Source organism: Microtus pennsylvanicus, chromosome 17 (genome assembly GCF_037038515.1).
Source record: "Microtus pennsylvanicus isolate mMicPen1 chromosome 17, mMicPen1.hap1, whole genome shotgun sequence".
NCBI classification, from domain to species: Eukaryota; Metazoa; Chordata; class Mammalia; order Rodentia; family Cricetidae; genus Microtus; species Microtus pennsylvanicus.
In genome coordinates this window covers 23,076,042-23,093,831 of record NC_134595.1, presented here as the reverse complement: position 1 = coordinate 23,093,831, position 17,790 = coordinate 23,076,042, and the positions used below count along the sequence as shown (strand labels likewise).

At 36.1% G+C, this 17,790-nt stretch overlaps 1 protein-coding gene across 22 annotated transcripts in view; it reads left to right on the top strand.

Moving 5' to 3' along the window:
- Ppip5k2 (diphosphoinositol pentakisphosphate kinase 2) overlaps positions 1-15,147 on the top strand; it is a 59,032-nt gene extending 43,885 nt beyond the window's left edge. For 5 of the 22 annotated variants that reach the window (XM_075951683.1, XM_075951675.1, XM_075951682.1 and 2 more), the window contains 5 exons: positions 1,526-1,645; positions 2,437-2,535; positions 5,978-6,118; positions 9,897-10,022; positions 13,357-15,044. In XM_075951683.1, coding sequence (XP_075807798.1) covers positions 1,526-1,645; positions 2,437-2,535; positions 5,978-6,118; positions 9,897-10,022; positions 13,357-13,469 — 599 coding nt within the window. In that variant the 3' untranslated portion in view covers positions 13,470-15,044. Of the gene's footprint in view, positions 1-1,525; positions 1,646-2,436; positions 2,536-5,977; positions 6,119-9,896; positions 10,023-13,356 lie in introns of all 22 variants that reach the window. The other 17 variants (XM_075951685.1, XM_075951678.1, XM_075951677.1 and 14 more) reach the window with 7 other exon arrangements.
- The last annotated feature ends 2,643 nt before the right edge of the window (positions 15,148-17,790 follow it).

Genomic DNA, 17,790 nt, shown 5'->3' with positions numbered 1-17,790 from the left:
CTGTGAATGGATGCTGCCATGAAAGCCCTTACTTTGTAGAAATAATATTCACTAACTTAAAATGAATTTGGAACACATTCCAAAAGAAAGTGCAAAAGTATCAGCTGGTGATTACCAGTGAATATACCAAAAGATGATGGTTTCAGGTACAAATAAAAAAGAAAATAAAAAGATAAAGGAGCAAGTAAAGTAAAAAGACCTTTAAATACCCTCTCTGGGTGAGCTGGTTCTCATCAAGAGTAGCTCTTTGGAGACTATTAGAGTGAAGCTCCCATACAGGCCGCCCTGCCCTTGGCTGAACTGTAAACATCCGCTTCCTCGGGAATATTCAGAGCAGAACTGCCGAACTCCTCTCCACCACTGACCTCATGCTCATTGCAGACAGAGGGGAGCAATGGCATATTATCTTCTGCACCTGCCTGTCTAAATACGCTTGACCCAAAACATAAATAGTTACCATAATGTGTTAAAGTCTGGAGAATCTGAACTGTGTTGGTGCCTATAAACCTGAGCTCTTTCTTTAGTTTACTTCCTCGAGCTATCCTGAGCTTTTGGTCTTCCTGTGGTATCTTTATGTGATCATACATTGCTCTCTTTCATTGACTGATCATATTATATATTTTACAGATATTATTTATACTTTTCTCATTGGTGAACATTTTTAAGTGGGAAGACTTGCTACAAATAAAGCATTGATTTATACTGGCTGTGTTTTATTTTTTGATGGCATTTTTTTTTTATTAAAAGCTTACTATGGGGCTGGAGAGATGGCTCAGAGGTTAAGAGCATTGCCTTCTCTACCAAAGGTCCTGAGTTCAATTCCCAGCAACCACATGGTGGCTCACAACCATCTGTAATGGGGTCTGGTGCCCTCTTCTGGCCTGCAGGCATACACACAGACAGAATATTGTATACATAATAAATAAATATTTTTTTAAAAAAAGCTTACTATGTTAAGTCACTTACTTGTTAAATGCCTGAAAAGGAATACCTTTTGTCTGTTTTCATTAATAAATATCCTTTTTTCATAAGAAAGTATGATAATTCTTAATTCAGGGGCATCAGGAAAAATTATCATTTTAAGGTATATATTATAAAGTACCTAATGTGACTTAATTTTTGCTCAACTATATACACATAAATAATATATATGATATATAAAATTTCCTCTCACATATTTGCGATAAGACTCTATTCTGTTCTGAAATTAATTTTCATGGTGGTATTTTTAGTACTTTTAGCATGTATATGTTTGATTATTTTGTTGGCTTATTTTTCAAAGAAGGCATTTTACCCAATACTAAATTACTCCATTTGTGTTTGTGATGAATAATAGTGGCCTTTAGAAGCACTGAATTCAAATAGGTATCACTAGACTATTGCAAGCATATTGCGAATCTGTTCAAGGCACTGCCAAAGGCTGTCTGTGCATTGGTAAGAGCCATGTTGATTGCATGCTGCATGCATTCCCAATGTGAATGGAAGAACACCCGTTGTTGTATGTATCTTCTCTAACTCCCATCAGGGTCTCACTGTGCGGGCCTGTTTAGCACCTCAGTGCTCGGGGGTTCTTCAAGTGCACCTAACCTACAGGATTATGCTCGTTCTCATCGTAAAAAGCTGACCTCTTCTGGCTGCATAGATGGTATGTGCACACACGCACACACAGATTTATACCTACACTCATGCACACACTCATGAGCAGTGTTTCTCCAAAGCAAGTCTAAGGCCACAGACTGCAGTGGAGCCCTAGCTACTTTTTCCCACATAACCCTCAGTGCTCTCTGGGGTCCACATCTGGGGTCTAGGTTCTGATAGTCAATAACAGATTTAGACTACATGCACAATAAATGGTCTGTTAAAATAGAAAATTTTATAACTTCATCATTATTTTAGCTGAATGAGAACCTAGATTATAAAGAACAAATTTCCCTTAACATTTAAAATTTATACTTAACACTCATTTTATTTATTAATATGAACAAACTATTTAGCATAGAATAGAATAGAATGTCTATTTGTGAGAGAAAATATATTGGCCATCATTTTTATAAAAATAAGTAGAACGGGCTATTTTTAAGTTCCCTGTTAATATGACTTCAGTTTTAACATTCTGATATTCAGAATGTCTCTGAGACTCGTGAAAATTTGTCCCTTGTGATAGGAGGGATGTTTTCAGCTCTTGCAGGATCAGCACTGTTTAAAACGTTTGCTCTTATCTGTACAAATAGTAAAACATGGATTTACTGGAATTGCCAGGTCATCTTGCTTTTCTTTCTTTTGTGGATTTCATTAAACATTTTGCCTGTACCATCAAGCCAGTTACTGCTTCTAACCAGTCTTCGGCTTTCTCATTCTTCCCTCTGCATGTCATCCAGTTCTGACCTCCTCCCGTGTTTGTTGTTCCCTCTGTTTTAAGTGTTCTTCTTTTGGCAGCTATGAACTTCAGGGACCTGTTTTTCTCTTTCTCAGACGCCACACGCGGGTCTGCTGTTAAAAGGTTTTCTATCTCATTTGCTCGACACCCAACCAATGGTACGTTTGCTTTTTATTTTAAAAGATACTCCCTGCTTCATCCCTTTTTAATTTTTTCTTTTATTTTAAAATGTGGGATACACAGTATCGTGTATTTATCCGTCTTTCATTTCAGTTGGCATACGATCCCAACTTACTTACCAAACCACTGATACTGTCTTCTTCTCTTTTCTGTTGTGATTTCCACAATAATTGAGCATCACTCATGAAATTGTCCAATGGCCACAGTAATGATGAGCCTTAATTCTGAATTAACACCTGGAAATTCTAATTTCTTAAGTGATCAGTTTATATAATTTTTAAAGATACAATTACTATTCCTAAATTTCTTCTTAATTCTTAACATTTTTTTTTCTAATTATTTTTCTGATCACATTGTTTTATTGAGTTATTCAACAAAATCCAAAGCAACCCATGTCAAAGAGCCCAGTGAGACATGTCTCTGTAAAGGTCTTGGGAGCCAGCTGCCGCGAGGGACACTGCAGTAGACGGCTGGCTCTCTGTCTGAACAGAACTCGATGAAGTGTGGACGGCTCCGGAGACGGTCCAGGATCAACCTGTCCTTGGGTGGCTATACCTATGGTTTACTGTTATCCAGTAGTCTTCGCCTTTTGGTGCCTTTGCCTTTTCTGAACATTTGGAAACATCCTGGTCGAAAGAAAACTAAAGTTAAAAGAATCAGGTTCCATTATAGTGACGCTGGATAGGAGCGTGTCCGTGACTTCTGTTATGAATTGAGTTGTGATGTTTTAGGTTTTTGCTAAGAACTTGATGTCGATCCAGGCAGAATAGTTACTGATTGGTTGTGTTTTGGGAATGTTTTGTTTTGCTTGAGGTGGAGCCTGCTATTGTAGTCAGGCTAGCATAGAGCTCACTGTGTAGACCAGCTTGAATTCAACCTTGCAGTCAGTCATCTTGCGTCAACCCTCTCGAGAGCTTGGATTACAGACAAAAGACATCATACCTGGCTTTCTGTTTGCTTTCAAATCCCACATAGACTTTGCTTTCACTTGTAGTGAAGTTACTTTTATCCCTGGAACTTTGTTTTTTTTTTTTTTAACTGCAAATAAGTCTTTCAAAAACGGACTTTTAAGAAGCCTAAGAATCAACACACAGTTATGATCTCCATTTGGAAGGTTTAACACTTCTACATAACAGCTGGCTTAATACTTCTTTGACAAAGTTAAGAAGAACTCATCCTCAAGTGAAAATTTAACCAAATAGCTTAATATGCTTTGCTTCAGTGTAGCTGTTTAAATGTTACTTTTTGGGAAAAAAAATCTGATTTGATAACAGTTGCAATTTCTAAAGGTAGCATATGCTTAGTAAGTCCTAGAAGAAAAGCATCTCACAGAAACCACTACAGGAGCTATCATCTTTTGTATGAATGCCTTTGTTTTCACAGCAAGCTCTGGGTTTTCTGGGAAAATTCTATGTTTAACTAAAGGTAAAAGTAGTACTTAAATTTAATTGAAAATAAGAGTAATTTTGTATTCTTTTGGTTTAGGCTTTTTCTTTTAAATGTGGCTTGTCTACATTATGCAGCTTATTGCATAGAAGTATATTCCTTTCAATTCTAGAAATATTCCTTTGGGGTTTTCAATATTTCTTCTTCTTTAATGCTGTTCTGTCTTATCTATCCTGTGAATTGTCATGTGACGTTTTCACTTTTTATTTCCCATGACTTTCATGTTATTTCTGTCTATAACCCACATCCTGGACTTCCCTCCCTCCATCTTTAGCTAAGGAACATGGTGCACAAGTGTCTTCTGGCAGTGTTAACCTTACTTTCTGGGCCTCTGTGCAGAATCCCTATCCCTCAGTGGGTGCTGCTCTGCTTCCTCTGTGCAATTTCTAGGCTCCAGTGGTATGTTTTCGTAGCTTCCAAACATGGCAGCAGGGTGGCTTTTGAGACTGCGGCACTAACCCTTTCATTGTACATTAAGAGCTGTTTGAGATGAATGGCAAGAGTGTAGTCTAGAGCAATTTGATCAGACGTCCTTTGCTGTTTTGAAATTCAGCAGGCAAATGAAAGGAGCTCTCACAAAAGACAGCTGAGCACCCTGAGAAAGGAGAAAAGCATATTGTCTAGAGAACTGCAAAGAAAGGATTTGTGCTTGTTTGCATGAACCACTTGTACTTAAGAAGAAAGGGAGTTGTAAAGCTTCGTTCCTCAGTGGGAACTGAGTGAGGTGCTTTAGCTGCTGCTGTGCCATTTTATCGTTGGTTTTGTTTTGTCTAACATTACATGAAATGGTCTGTCATGCTTTGGTTTGCACCTGGAAATCTAGCATTAATTTTATTAATCCTTTGGTTATTTTCATAACAATATTCAATTCCCTTTTTAAAATGTTCCCCGTTCCAACTGAGAATTCCAGCAATTCTTGAGTTCCTCCCAAATTGTAAAGAAATCCAATAGCATGCAATCGCATAAATGATCATATGTCTATGGAGAAGAGCCTAGTTTGCAGTCTGAGTTTAGATGACTTATTTTTTAACTAATAATAATCTATTTTTATGTAAATTTGAGTGTTGGGGATATTCTTTGAGAAGACTTAACTTGAATTTTGGGAAGCACTGGTTATTTTTAAAGTATATGGCAGTAGCTTTTAAAGCCATTCAGTTAAATAAAGTTTAAATAGATAATTTTATTATTTAATTCAGGAACTAGTTTTTTTGTTTTAGGAAAGTAATTTGTGTGTATAAGTGCTTTTGTGTTATTGATTATATTAACATATTGCTGCATGATTCATCATGAAAATCTTGTATGCCTGTGCAATGGTTAAACATGAATATATTTGCAGTTTATTTGCTTTTTACTTGGTCTAACTTTGCTCAACCAGGGATTTCAAAAAATGAAATTATTGCCGTTCAGTAAAGGATTGTTTAAGAATTTTAAGACCAGCCTGATTGAGGAAGTGTTGCCCAAGGACCACATTAGGGTGTTAATGGCCTTAGAGAAAAATTACAATTTGTGCTTCACAATTAGCTACCTAATTAACTCCTAAAATTTGTGTCTGAATTTCCCTTCTTTATTATTTAATTGTTGAAGTACATATTATCAAGATACTGTAACATCTTGGTCTAAGGGAAATATAGCATCAGCTTGTTCATCTGTTAAATAGATCTGACATTGAAAGATGAAAACGTGAACATTTATCTCCCCTACATCCCAGGCTTTCTCCTTCCTGTACTTAGGTTTTTTGTGACATTGGAGCATTGTGTGCATGCTGTACTGTCTGATGACATTTAAAGTGATCATGGTTGTATCTTGTTTTGGTTCCATGTTGCATAGCATCTGGTGTCATGACTTGAAAAATCTTGTGTGTTTGCATGTAAAAAACCTGAACTTTCCAGTCCTGAGTAAGTTGCCTTGCTTTCCAATGATTGAGTTTTGAAATAGCCAACCTTACTGTGCCATTGTTTGTTTCTTCTCTTTCAGGCTTTGAGCTGTATTCCATGGTACCGTCTATCTGTCCTCTGGAGACTCTTCACAACGCCCTGTTTTTAAAGCAAGTGGATGACTTTTTGGCTTCCATTGCTTCTCCATCAACTGAAGTTCTACGCAAGGTCCCTGAAATATGTATGGAATTTACCTTTGCTATATTTTATTATTGGACAATAGATATTACCTACATATAACCCAAATTTTAGCAATGCAAATTCAATGATAATTGTGATAGGATTTTAAGAGAGGGTAACTGTTGTTTTGTTTCATTTTTTGAGACAGGGTTTCTTTCCCCAATTCACAGTGATCCTCCTTGCTCTGCTTCCCAGAACCTGAGATTATAAATGTTGTGCCACCACATTCAGCTTTAGAAAGGTGTTTTATCAAAGATATCAAATTAAAACAAAAGGCTTTTAAACTGTATTTCTTTAAAAAAAAAAAAAGTCTGAGCCAGGCCACAGTGGCACATGCCTTTAGTCCTAACACTTGGGAGGCAGAGGGAGACCATCTCTGTGATTTCGATACCAGCCTGGTCTATAAGAGCTAGTTCCAGGGTAGGCACCAAAGTTACAGAGAAATCCTGCCTAAAAAATAAAAAAAAAGTGTGAAGAATGCATTCGTGTGGATTAAGAGAGTTCCTCGCTATGTAAGTTTGGAATTGACTTTGTTCTCCCTGAACCTAGAGATACATTGATGTGTAAAAGGTTCAAATTTTATAAACAACCCAGGTTTTCTGCAGCATTTTTTGTTATTAGAACAATTTTTTTCTTTCTTTTTTGCAAAGATTAAACATCAGGTGGCACTTGCCATTTTTAGCTCAGCGCATCCCTCAGAATGTTGAAATTTCCAGTTTGGAAAGCATTAATTTGAGGAGAGAACTATTCTAGTTACATCTTAGAAAACCACAAACTTTCGTTGCATATTATCCTCTTTTCTAATACGCTGTAAATATTTTTTTGCCTGAGCATAAAATGATGGACATTGAAGTTCTTAGAATTAATAGCACTTTCCAGTCTTAATGTCTCTCCCCTTTCCTGGGCTATCACATTGTATATTTGAGGAGTACTGTTCATAGTTTAATCTGTCCTAATGATGTTCCTCCATCCTTCAAAGTGATTATACCCTTTGCCATTTCTTCTGCTTCCGGTAGTATAGGCCAGCTGTCAGTCAGTAGTGATAATGAGGATGTTTCTAAAGTATTTCACTTTGGAGCTGCCTTTGGAAAGCAGACTTTAATTTCAGATCTTCTATATGAATTGTCCAATTCTAAGCATCCATAAACTCCAAGTAAAGTAAATTATAAATAAGAATGAGTCAGGAAAATGAAGATAGTCTCATTTTTGTTATCTACAATTTAATAAAATGCACAGTGCTGTTCCCTGTAAAAGGAGACTGCACGCTGGTTTCCTGGCCACCCAGAGCAGAATTATCACACAGAAATTATATTAATTACCGCACTGTTTGGCTAACAGCTGAAGAGTATTTCTAGCTAGCCCTTACATTTTAAATTAATCCATTTTTATTAATCTATCTATCGCCACAAGGCTATGACCTACAAGTAAGGTTCCAGCATCTTTTTCCTTAGGCAGCTATATGACATCTACCTGAGTCCGCTTCTTTCTCCCTGCATTCAGTTTAGTTTTTTTGCCTAGGTCTCTTCTGCTCTGCTATAGACCAAATATATAGAAATATATAGAAGCAGCTTCTATATTAACCAGTGGTAATAAAACATATTCATAGCATACAGAGGGGAATTTCATTTATCTCCCCTTTTCTGTCTAAATCAAGCAAGAATTACAGTTACAGTATTTCTTTGTGACTCTAAAATTTTATATCTAATTTATCTTTTATCATAACTAAAGTTATAGTTAAAACTATAACTATCTCTCTTCAATTCCATCAAAGACCCCAGAATAGATAATCCAAATAGGCTCTATTATTGTGTACTGTTTTCCCCCTAAACTTCATGTTTCACTGCTCCCCTGGGCTGAGGTTTTCAACTCTTCAGTTATAGAATATAGAATGAGTCTCATAAGTGAAAAGGTCTTCCGGCATCTATTGATGCTATTTGATTTTAGAAAGCTTGCAGTTAATGACTTGGAAGTCATACAGGAATGATGTCTCTTTGTTCTTAGGAAAAATGTAATGTAATAGCTAGAGAGAAAGATAATCCTAAGATTGATTCCATAGTACTCTTATTTTGTGATGGCTTCATTTTTTTATAGTTAGTGAATCCAGTTCATTAGAGTAAATTATTATGACATTAGTAAGGTGATTTTAGATTCCTGTCCTGTTTGTTCTGTATCATGAGCTCTTCTCTGTATCATGAGATTTTACTCAAGACTTTCAGATTTTTTAAAAATTTCATGTTGTTAGCTATTAAGAGAACTGGATGAAAAGGTATGTCACATAATGTAGTCCAAAGGACTGGATAGACATGGTGGGGGGGGGGGGCAGTGTAGATCATTGGGCCATAACCAAGACTCCCAAGAACCATTGAAAATCCATGACTAAGAAGGAAGCTGAATGTTTAGAGCACCTTATTTTCTGTGACTTTTCATCCAGCAGAACTGCTTTGATACATTTTATTTTTAACATGGTCTTTGGGGAAAGTTTCCTGTCAAAGGAAAAACCCTAGTAGATATTGTTAAGGAAATCAACTAGTCAGTTGTTAAACAGTACTAAACCCGAACTCTGCTAAAGCCTTTGTTACACCCCACCCCAATTCTTTTGGATTACTAAATAAAATGTGCCAGTTATGAAATAATCTGAATCTCATATTTTATAGACCAGTTACAGAATTTATACTTAGTATGAATACTGTGAGTTTGTTGTTTATGTTTAATTCTCAGTAAGCTCAGGACTGTAATGATTCTGTGGTGTTTATAGCAAAGAATAAATTGGTAATCTAGTTTGTCTGGAGTCTTTTCTTCATTGAGAACAAAATCCAAACGTTGTGATTGAAGACGACCGACAGCAGTATCTCACCAGAGCTTAGAAATGCCTGCAAGTGAGCTCCCTGTGCTGCCTGTGCGCTGTCGCATCTGCCCGTAGGACGTCATAGCCAAAAGTTACCTCCTTACCTGCTCTTGCTGCACCGTTCTGTGCCCCCGTGTTGAATAGAAAGCTGGGCTATGGATAAATTCTCCTCCCTTCATGGAAGATAACTCTCATCTGTGTAAAAAGAAAGAGAACCTGAATTATTTAACTGCTTACCATACAGTTATCTGTTTAATAACTATGATATGTCAGTAGATGAAAATGCTCATATATATATAAATAATCCCAAGTCTGCACTTATCATTAGGATTTTTTCTTAAAAATTGCTGTTTGTTACAGGCAATAAAACTAAGCCATGAATCCCTGCCATTTTTTAAGTGCCTCTTAGAGCAGGATGCAAGTAGCATGTTTCTCTGTGGATTTGGGATGTGGGGGTTCTTCGCTGTATACTGTTGAAATATGTATTTGCAGTATAAACATTTATTTGAGTTAAGGCTCTGAGAAAACTGCCTTTTTATTAGAAAGCTGACTTGGCTGAATTGACCAGAAACCTTGTTTTTTCTATTATATACCTTTATTTATTACTTATTGGACATATTTTTACCCACTAAACCATATTATTAGAATTTTTGTAGTTGGGTTTTGTGGCACAGGCCTGTAATCCTACCCTCTCAGGAGACTCTGGCAGGAGGATTACAATTTCAAGGTCAGCCTGGGTAGCAGAGTGAGTAGAGAGTCAGCCTGACTGAGCGTCTTTGGCTATCTCAAAATAAAAAGTAGAAGAAGGCTAGGGATATATGGCTTAGTGTTATAGTACTTCCGTGTATGAAGCTCTGGGTTCAACTCCCAAGATTGTAAAAAATGAGAGTAAAAAGTGGTTTTGTAGTGTTACTATATTTTTATTTCTTTTCAGCTTCTGTGGCCTCACGTTCCAGCCCAGGAATGAGAAGAAAAGTTTCATTAAATACGTATACACCTGCAAAGATCCTCCCAACGCCACCGGCTACCTTAAAGAGCACTAAAGCAAGCAGCAAAGCAGGTTAGAGATGCCCTTGAACTCTGGATTCCACACAGCAGTAACAGTGGCGGCAGTGCCTTTTCCTGATGCTGTAAAAATCATAGCGTTTCCTACTGCCTTCCCAGTAGTGATGCCGAATTCAGAATCTAATGCACATGTCATTTATATGTGTTTTTATCTATGTAATCTTCCTTTCCTCTTTTGCTTCCGTGTTTTCCTCCCGTATCTCTTGGGCCTAAGGCATCATCATTTTATGTTTAAAAACCAAAATGTTACCTGGTGCTTTTTATCTTCCATTTGTAGTCTGGTGATGTGACGCCCACATTGAATGCTTGTGCCAGCATTTTTGTTTTAAGTGCTTGCTAGTGTGATTGTATGCTGATCCTTCTACCATGATTGCCAATGACTTTCTCCATCTTCTTATTTTTCTCTGCTTGCTAACTCTGCTTCTCTGGTCTGATGATCTTTCTCCCTATTCCCTATCCCAGATGGGTACTGCAAACCTGTTTATTCTGTGGTTTCACAATAAAAGCACATGCCAGAGATGTCGAGATTATTTTCAAGTTTGTAATATTTTTAGATTTTCTTTTTAGTATGAACTTATGGTTTGGAGTGAGACGGATATACTTGTTAGTTCTGTGACCTGCCTGACACTAATCCTTAGTCTCCACTAAGAAAATCTGGATAATGATTCCTTTATGGAATTATCAGAGGTGAATACACACGTGTGAAGTACTTGGCTACATTTTAAACATTCATCGAATGGTAGTTTCTTTTATTGCCGCTTTCCTATAGCTAACCTCCATTTCTGCCAGATGAACAGATCCCCTGGTACTCTTGCCTTGTGAATCAGTTGGGGTTTTAAATAGATTTGAATCTTCTGCAGTCAGATAAGGGCCATAAAGCTCATGTCCAATACTGCACAGTTGTCGTCAATATAATTTTGATGTATTTAATATACAATACAAAACTGACATTTGTATAGTTTCTTTTACTAAGAAATTAGTGCTGTTTTTATGTCCATGGCAAAAAAAAAAAAAAAAAAAAAAACCCAGCAGAGGAGGAGGTGTGATTGGTGTCTTGGTGTCAGTCAGTCAGCCTAGCCAGTAATCAGGGGACCAAAAGGTTCAGTTGCTCTTGGGACTACAGAACATGTTGCTGTTCCTTATATACTAATTAGCCTTATACTTATTTTTATTGTTTTCTGCTTTATTTTGAATTGATTGAGTAATCTGTAGAATTTCACTTAAATATTTGTGTTGCTTTTTGTTGTAATTTTTTGCATTATTTATTGCTTTCTCTAAATACATAATCTTAGCATTTCATGGTCTACTTGGAGTTAATTGCGTACCATCCAGAGTTTATATAGAAAGGTTGCAGCTTCCTTCAATTTTTCTTTTGCCTTTTATTTCGTCTGTCCTTTCTACGTGGTTATATCTGTGTGTGTGTTAACTCCACATGCAGTATAAACAATAGAGTGCAATGCTGTGATACTTCCCTGGAGTAGTAGTTTATCTTAAAGAAACGAAGCAGGGTGGGGAGATAAAGCTCCATACTTCTCCACATTTGCCACTCTCTGATGTTGTCATTCTGTCATTGAAGTCTGTATTTCTCACTCATTTCATTAAGCATAAAACTCTTTCACCATTTCTTACACTTTGGATCTTTTGGCAACATCATCTTTTTATTACAACAGAAAAATGTCTTTGCCTATTCTTGTAAGGCAATTTTGCTATCCAGTTTTGGATAGAATTGATCTTTTTCCTTGACAACCCACTGATTTCTGGTTCCCTAAGAACGTATTTCTCTAAGACGTGCTAGTTAACACTTTCCGTTTTCTCTGCCTGTGCCAGTGTTCTCGTTCTGTGTGTGTGTGTTTGTGTGTGTGTGTGTGTGTATCTGTGTGTGTGTCTTTCAGTACTCTGATTATGTCTGCCTCTGCTCTTTGTCTTCATTTTTCCTTTCTTTGTATTTTTGGTGTAATCCTCATTGCTGTTTTCTTTTTTGCTTCAATTTGCTATTAAATCCAACCAATTTTTATTTCAGTTATTTTATTTTCATGCTTTAATTTGGAGCATCCTATTTGATCTTAGGTTTTCTTTCAAGACTTTACAAGGTTTTATTTGTTATAAGCATAAGGATTTATTTCACCACTGAGCATGAAGTTGCTGCTCTAAAAATTGTTTTTTAAGTTATTCATCTCCTGATTAGTCTGTGTCACTTTTCTCCTTTTTAAGAAATGTTTTTCTGTTTCCTGTTATGTTAAATATTTATAATACCATACATTAATCTTAGTATATTAAGTAACTTTAATTATATCATAGACATTATAAATGACATGTTATAGAAACTTTGGATTCTAGTATTTCAGTTATATTTCTCCAAAAAAAATACTGTATTATTTTAAAAGTAAATAGTTAAATTTGCTGAACTCAGATTGTACAATTATGTCCCTGGAAGTGACTGAGAGCTCACAAATTCAGTTCTTTTCTTGTAGCCTGCTCTACCTGAGGCTTTCTGTGGATGCAATAGATTAATCATAGTTCATGTGTGAATTATAGTCTCTTCCTTTCTGTCAGCTGTAGTTGTCCCAATACTTGTCATGTGCTTCTTCATGCTAATAAGACAAGCTTTTATGCTGGACTTCTAGCCAAGTTATGTGATGGATATTGAGACCAGTTTTCAAACTAAAACATGTTGATTCTTCTCTAGTAACTATCCAATTCTGTCGCTTTCTGCTGTCTTTATACACTGTTGTTATAGGAGTTCTTCTTGTCTTGGCTGAGTGCTTGTCATATGAACAAATGTCAGCCTGACAAGCCTCAGACTCTGGAGCAGACTCTGGCTGCACTCGGGGTAGCTCTGTGACTGGCCCTGGCTTTGATGTTGGGAAGACCCAAGTTCTGCCTCCCAGTTCTGCAGCCTCGCACAGTAATGAGATGGAAGGTGTAGTAAATATGGTACCCGTAGGGAAATGAAATTCAGTGCTAAGCATGCTTTATATTCCTGTCAGATATAAGTAGAGACAGTTCTAATGGGCAGTTGGATTTCTGTATCTGGAGCAAATGGGGAAAAGCCTGGCCACAGTATAAACAAGATTAGCAGAATGGATTGTACTTGTGATGAATTTGAGTGTTTGCCATGAAGAGTATAAAGTGAACTAAAAAGTTGGTTTTGTGAACATAGTCTTTTGTCTCACTCTTCTATATTTGTGTTGAGTTCTAAAAACTTAAAATGTTATATTGAAAGCTTATAATGATTTTTTACAGTTATAGTAAAATAGTCCATCCTCATCAGCATTATTTTATCCTTCATGACTTGTGTATCTCACTGTCTCTTTCTTCTGTTGGTACAGCAATCAGCGGACCATCTACAGCAGTTGCTTCTCATACCTCAACTCGGAAGAAGAGCTTAACTGGCAAAACTGAAGGGCAGGAACACAAGAAAAGCACTGGGAAGAAAAGATGAAGTCGCAACAGAATTGAAAGTTCCATATACTTAGAAAGGAACTTGTTGCTTCGCAAAAGATGTGTAAGAAGCCTTTATGAAGCTGTTCAAAACCAGTGATCCGTGTGTTAGCAGACTTTACTTTATATACCTGTCTATTTGCTTTAAACACCTCCAAAGCCAGAGGACCCTCTGTTTTTATTCCAATGAAGAGCTTTGGTGGGATCTAGAAATGTTTAAAATAATGTCTGTCAGCTTTCTGTGTGTGACAAAATACATGACAACTGCTGTTGTTGTCACTGTGATGCTTACCATGTGCCTATGGCAAAGACAAAGGACACAAAAATCCGGCTGACTGGTACCAAAGTGCACTCTGGTCAGGTGACTCTACATCCTTACATCTCCACAAGATTGCATTCAGTAGGGTTGGATAGGCAAGATCACACATTGATGACTTTTCTTAAAGTGCATTTCCAAAGAGATCTGGTTGACCATTTACATTAGAATTTTTTTCGTTGTTGTTACTATACCATATGCTGCAATATTTATTAACTGGAGAATATAGAACATGAATTATTTTTTCAATTTCTGCTTTGAATTTTGTATTGTAAATTATTTAAAATATTACAAATACAGGTGGGAAAATTATACCTTTATACACATAAATTTGCAAATTCATTCATAGAAAAATATTTTCTTTATACATTTCTTTACCATAAAGAGTACTTGGTTCATCAGGAAAACCTTTTTTTTTTTCTGTATTAGCAAAAAAGGCATTTTTAAAGTTTTTTTTTTTTTTTCATGAGCTGTAACTGGTAAGTTTATGAATCTTACACTTAATTTTCAGAGTTTTTCTATGGACTCAGATAGAAAATGGGAGTTGTTGATGTTAAGCTGTTACTAAGTGCCATCTCTGATATGTTTGTTGTGTTTCCATCTGATGTTCAATGTATTTGTTGATTTCACCAAGAAAACTCAAAGATTGAGCATTTGTAGTAAGTAAATGTCATTTACAAATGATGAGATTTGGAGATCACTGTTGAAATTTCATCTAATATTTTTACAAAACGAAGAAATCACTATCCTTGGTGCTTTTTCCCCTTTATGCACAAATAATTGTGTGAAACATTTGAAATTATTAACAAATGGAACAGTGCAGCCTGCTAAATAAAAGTCAGGAATTGGATGTGACATGACATAAAGCAGTAAGCTATAGCCCCAGGCTTATGTTCAGAACTACTGCACCCTTATTGTACAAATAGAGCTATTATAATTCTTCAAAAGTAACTTCTAACCTTAAATCATCCTATATGAACTGATTCGTAGAGAATAGTTATTATATTATCTTGGTTGCTTTAAAGGGGATGAAATACAAAAGTTAAAACTATATGTAATTAAATAAGTTCGTATACTTCATTTGAATGTAAATGAATTAAATGGATTATATGGTGATATATCTTGTAAACAATTGAATGTATGTTAGTTTTCTGTTTGTGAATATGTGGTTAATGTGCTCATTTTGGGGGGGTGAGGATACTACTTTTATTTTTTAAGTGGAATGAATTAAAATTCTTTGTAGAATAAGATTGACTTGGATGTCAAGTGCTTTGTGTTCTTTGTTACTTTTATGTTTCAAAATAGAAAGTCCCAATAACATTTTATATTAAGTAATAATTAATAAAACTTGTTAGTGACCATGCACATAGCAGTTTACTGTCTTCCACCTAGGAAAGTATGCTAGCCCTCATCTTTCTGTTTTATTTAGTAGTTGTAATTTTTATTTGCCAAAATCAATAGTATTGCTTAGTAAGTTTATTGCTTTGAAGAATCCTAGAATTGTTTTTAAAAACACACTATCAGAGAGTCTCTTTTGTACTAGCAAAATAGTTACTCTAGATTATTTATGGAAGCTTGTATGAAATATCTGTTTCTTACAGGACTCAGGAGATGTGGAGTTTGAGAATTTTCAAATACTAGAAGATGTTTGTTTTTGCAGCGTTAATTGTCCAGCCAGGAAAGGGATGAAGAAGCCAAGCTTGAGGAATTATCAAGTCATCCTGAGGTGTCCGTCTTCCTTATTTATCTTTCATTCTTTCACACTTGGGAACCCCGTATCTTAAATCTTAAAGTCCCCTGTTGGTAGACCCTGCTGACCTGATTTTAATGAGGTATTTAGTCCATTCTGAACTACTCACAAGTGTAAGAGGGCATCATAGCCATCTTGTATTGAAAAGCAGTGTGCTCAGCAGTCGTATAAATGGGCAGACTATAGAGGCAGAAGGGAAGTGACAATGTGACTGAAGCATATGACATTGTGTTCAGTGTTTCTACACAGCAGAAATGCAATAAGCCAGAGTTAAAGTTCCTCGTGTAATCTAATTTAAAACTAATTAGCTGTTGAGAGACTTTAACTGGGAGGGGGGTTCTTACACAGATCCGGGAGGAGGTGGGGTAATGACACTAGGGATGTTTGAAGAAGCCCTGGGAAGACATTATGTTTACTTTTAAAAAGTTATATCTACATATGTACACACACACACATATATGTGCACATATCTGTATAACTTAAATGGAGTTAGGTGTAGGCATACTAAGAGTTCTACAATAACTCAGAAATGGAGTACAATAAAGGTTTATTTACTTAGGGGCAGACTCACAGAAAACAGTGATTAGGAGTCATCTGCATGAGTGGGGAACTGGAACCAACAGCCAATCTACACATACTTTTACATCTGCATATATAGTACATGTGACCACTCCCAAAGTGGGTCAGTATCTTAAAGGCTATTCGCTGAAGGAGTTCCTACAGTACCTCCCCCTTCTGTCTAAATAAAAGAATTCTAAGTCTAATACAGAACTATATACAATAAGAACAAATATCAAGTATAAAAATTAGAATTACAATCAGCATGAACAATATCAAGCAAGAAACATATGCTAAATGTTTCAATAGTTATTCTATCATAACTATAAGTCTTTTATTAGAAATGGCTTGGCTAAGTCATAAGAGGAAAGTAACTATGACTATCTAGTCTTCAACCCCATCAAAGACCCGAGAAGGGAAATAATATTACTTGAGTAAACAGGAAGTACAATCAAGCAACTTCTAAAAGGTTGAAGAAATGGCAGAGACAGCTGACTACCTGGGCAATCACCCCCAGTTTCATTTGCAATGTTGGGGCAATGAACCATGGCTAAGGCCTAGAGTAACAGATAGACAATTTTCAGAGGCAGGAAAATTTGAAAGACAGTCTTAACCCTGTTTTGGCAACGTTTGGCAGTCTTTTGCTTGTATTGTACTTGTCCAGTTAGGACATCATGAATTTTGTCAGTGGCCCAGGCAGGGGCAGTACTTTCCCCAAAGGCTAGTTTTGCCAAGAAGAAAACAAGCTCCAAGTGGAGTATCTTTTGTGCCCAACATTCTCTTGGGAATAGATTGGTGCTGTCAGGAGCAATCATGTCTCAAGTCAACAGAACCCTAAGTTATTTAAGTGCTATATTCTACAGTTCTTTGAAGTATTTGAAGATTACCTATCTATCTGAAATATATCTGTACATATAGAAAATCTAACTAACACAACTACAGTGATTATTATTTATGACTATTGATCTGTATTTCTTTATTATACATTACATTTTTAAACAAGATGCACAACAGTACCTTAAACAAGAGCAACAATATATGTACACAGTATAGCAAATCGACCTTAAATTTGTATCAATAGACCAAAGTCCATACCAAGGTAAAGTATTCATCTCTATATATTGTATCCCCCTGATTTATTTATTTATTTAGAAATGGACAGTGACCATTAATTACTTATAATCAATCCTTTTAAAATGAAAACAAACATCTATAAACAGTCATTTGGGAATTTGGGCATAGTTTCCTCCAAACTGCTTCCTGCTGTTTGTTGGGCAAGATATTTTTAGGGGTTCACACAGACCCTTCAGAAGGCTTTGTTTTATCAAATCACATTATCCTGGAATGAATCCACAGGTTCTCATCTTCTGTGGAAACAAAAACAGAACCTGTTTTCCAAAGTAACATATCCTTAACTTAAATAAATTTTGAAATCAAAATACCTTTAACATATATATTATATATTATAATCTAATAAAGGTTTACTTATTTAGGGGTAGATTCACAGGTAAAGCAGTAATCAGCTGTCCTCTGCATGAATAGGGAACTGAAACTGAATCCAGCAGCCAAGAGGGCCTGTACATGCTTCTACATCTGAATATATAGTACATGTGACCACACCAAAGTGGGCCAGTGTCTTAAAGACTATTGGCTGAAGGAGGTCTTACAGCAGTGGAGTTATATCATATGCCACCTGGA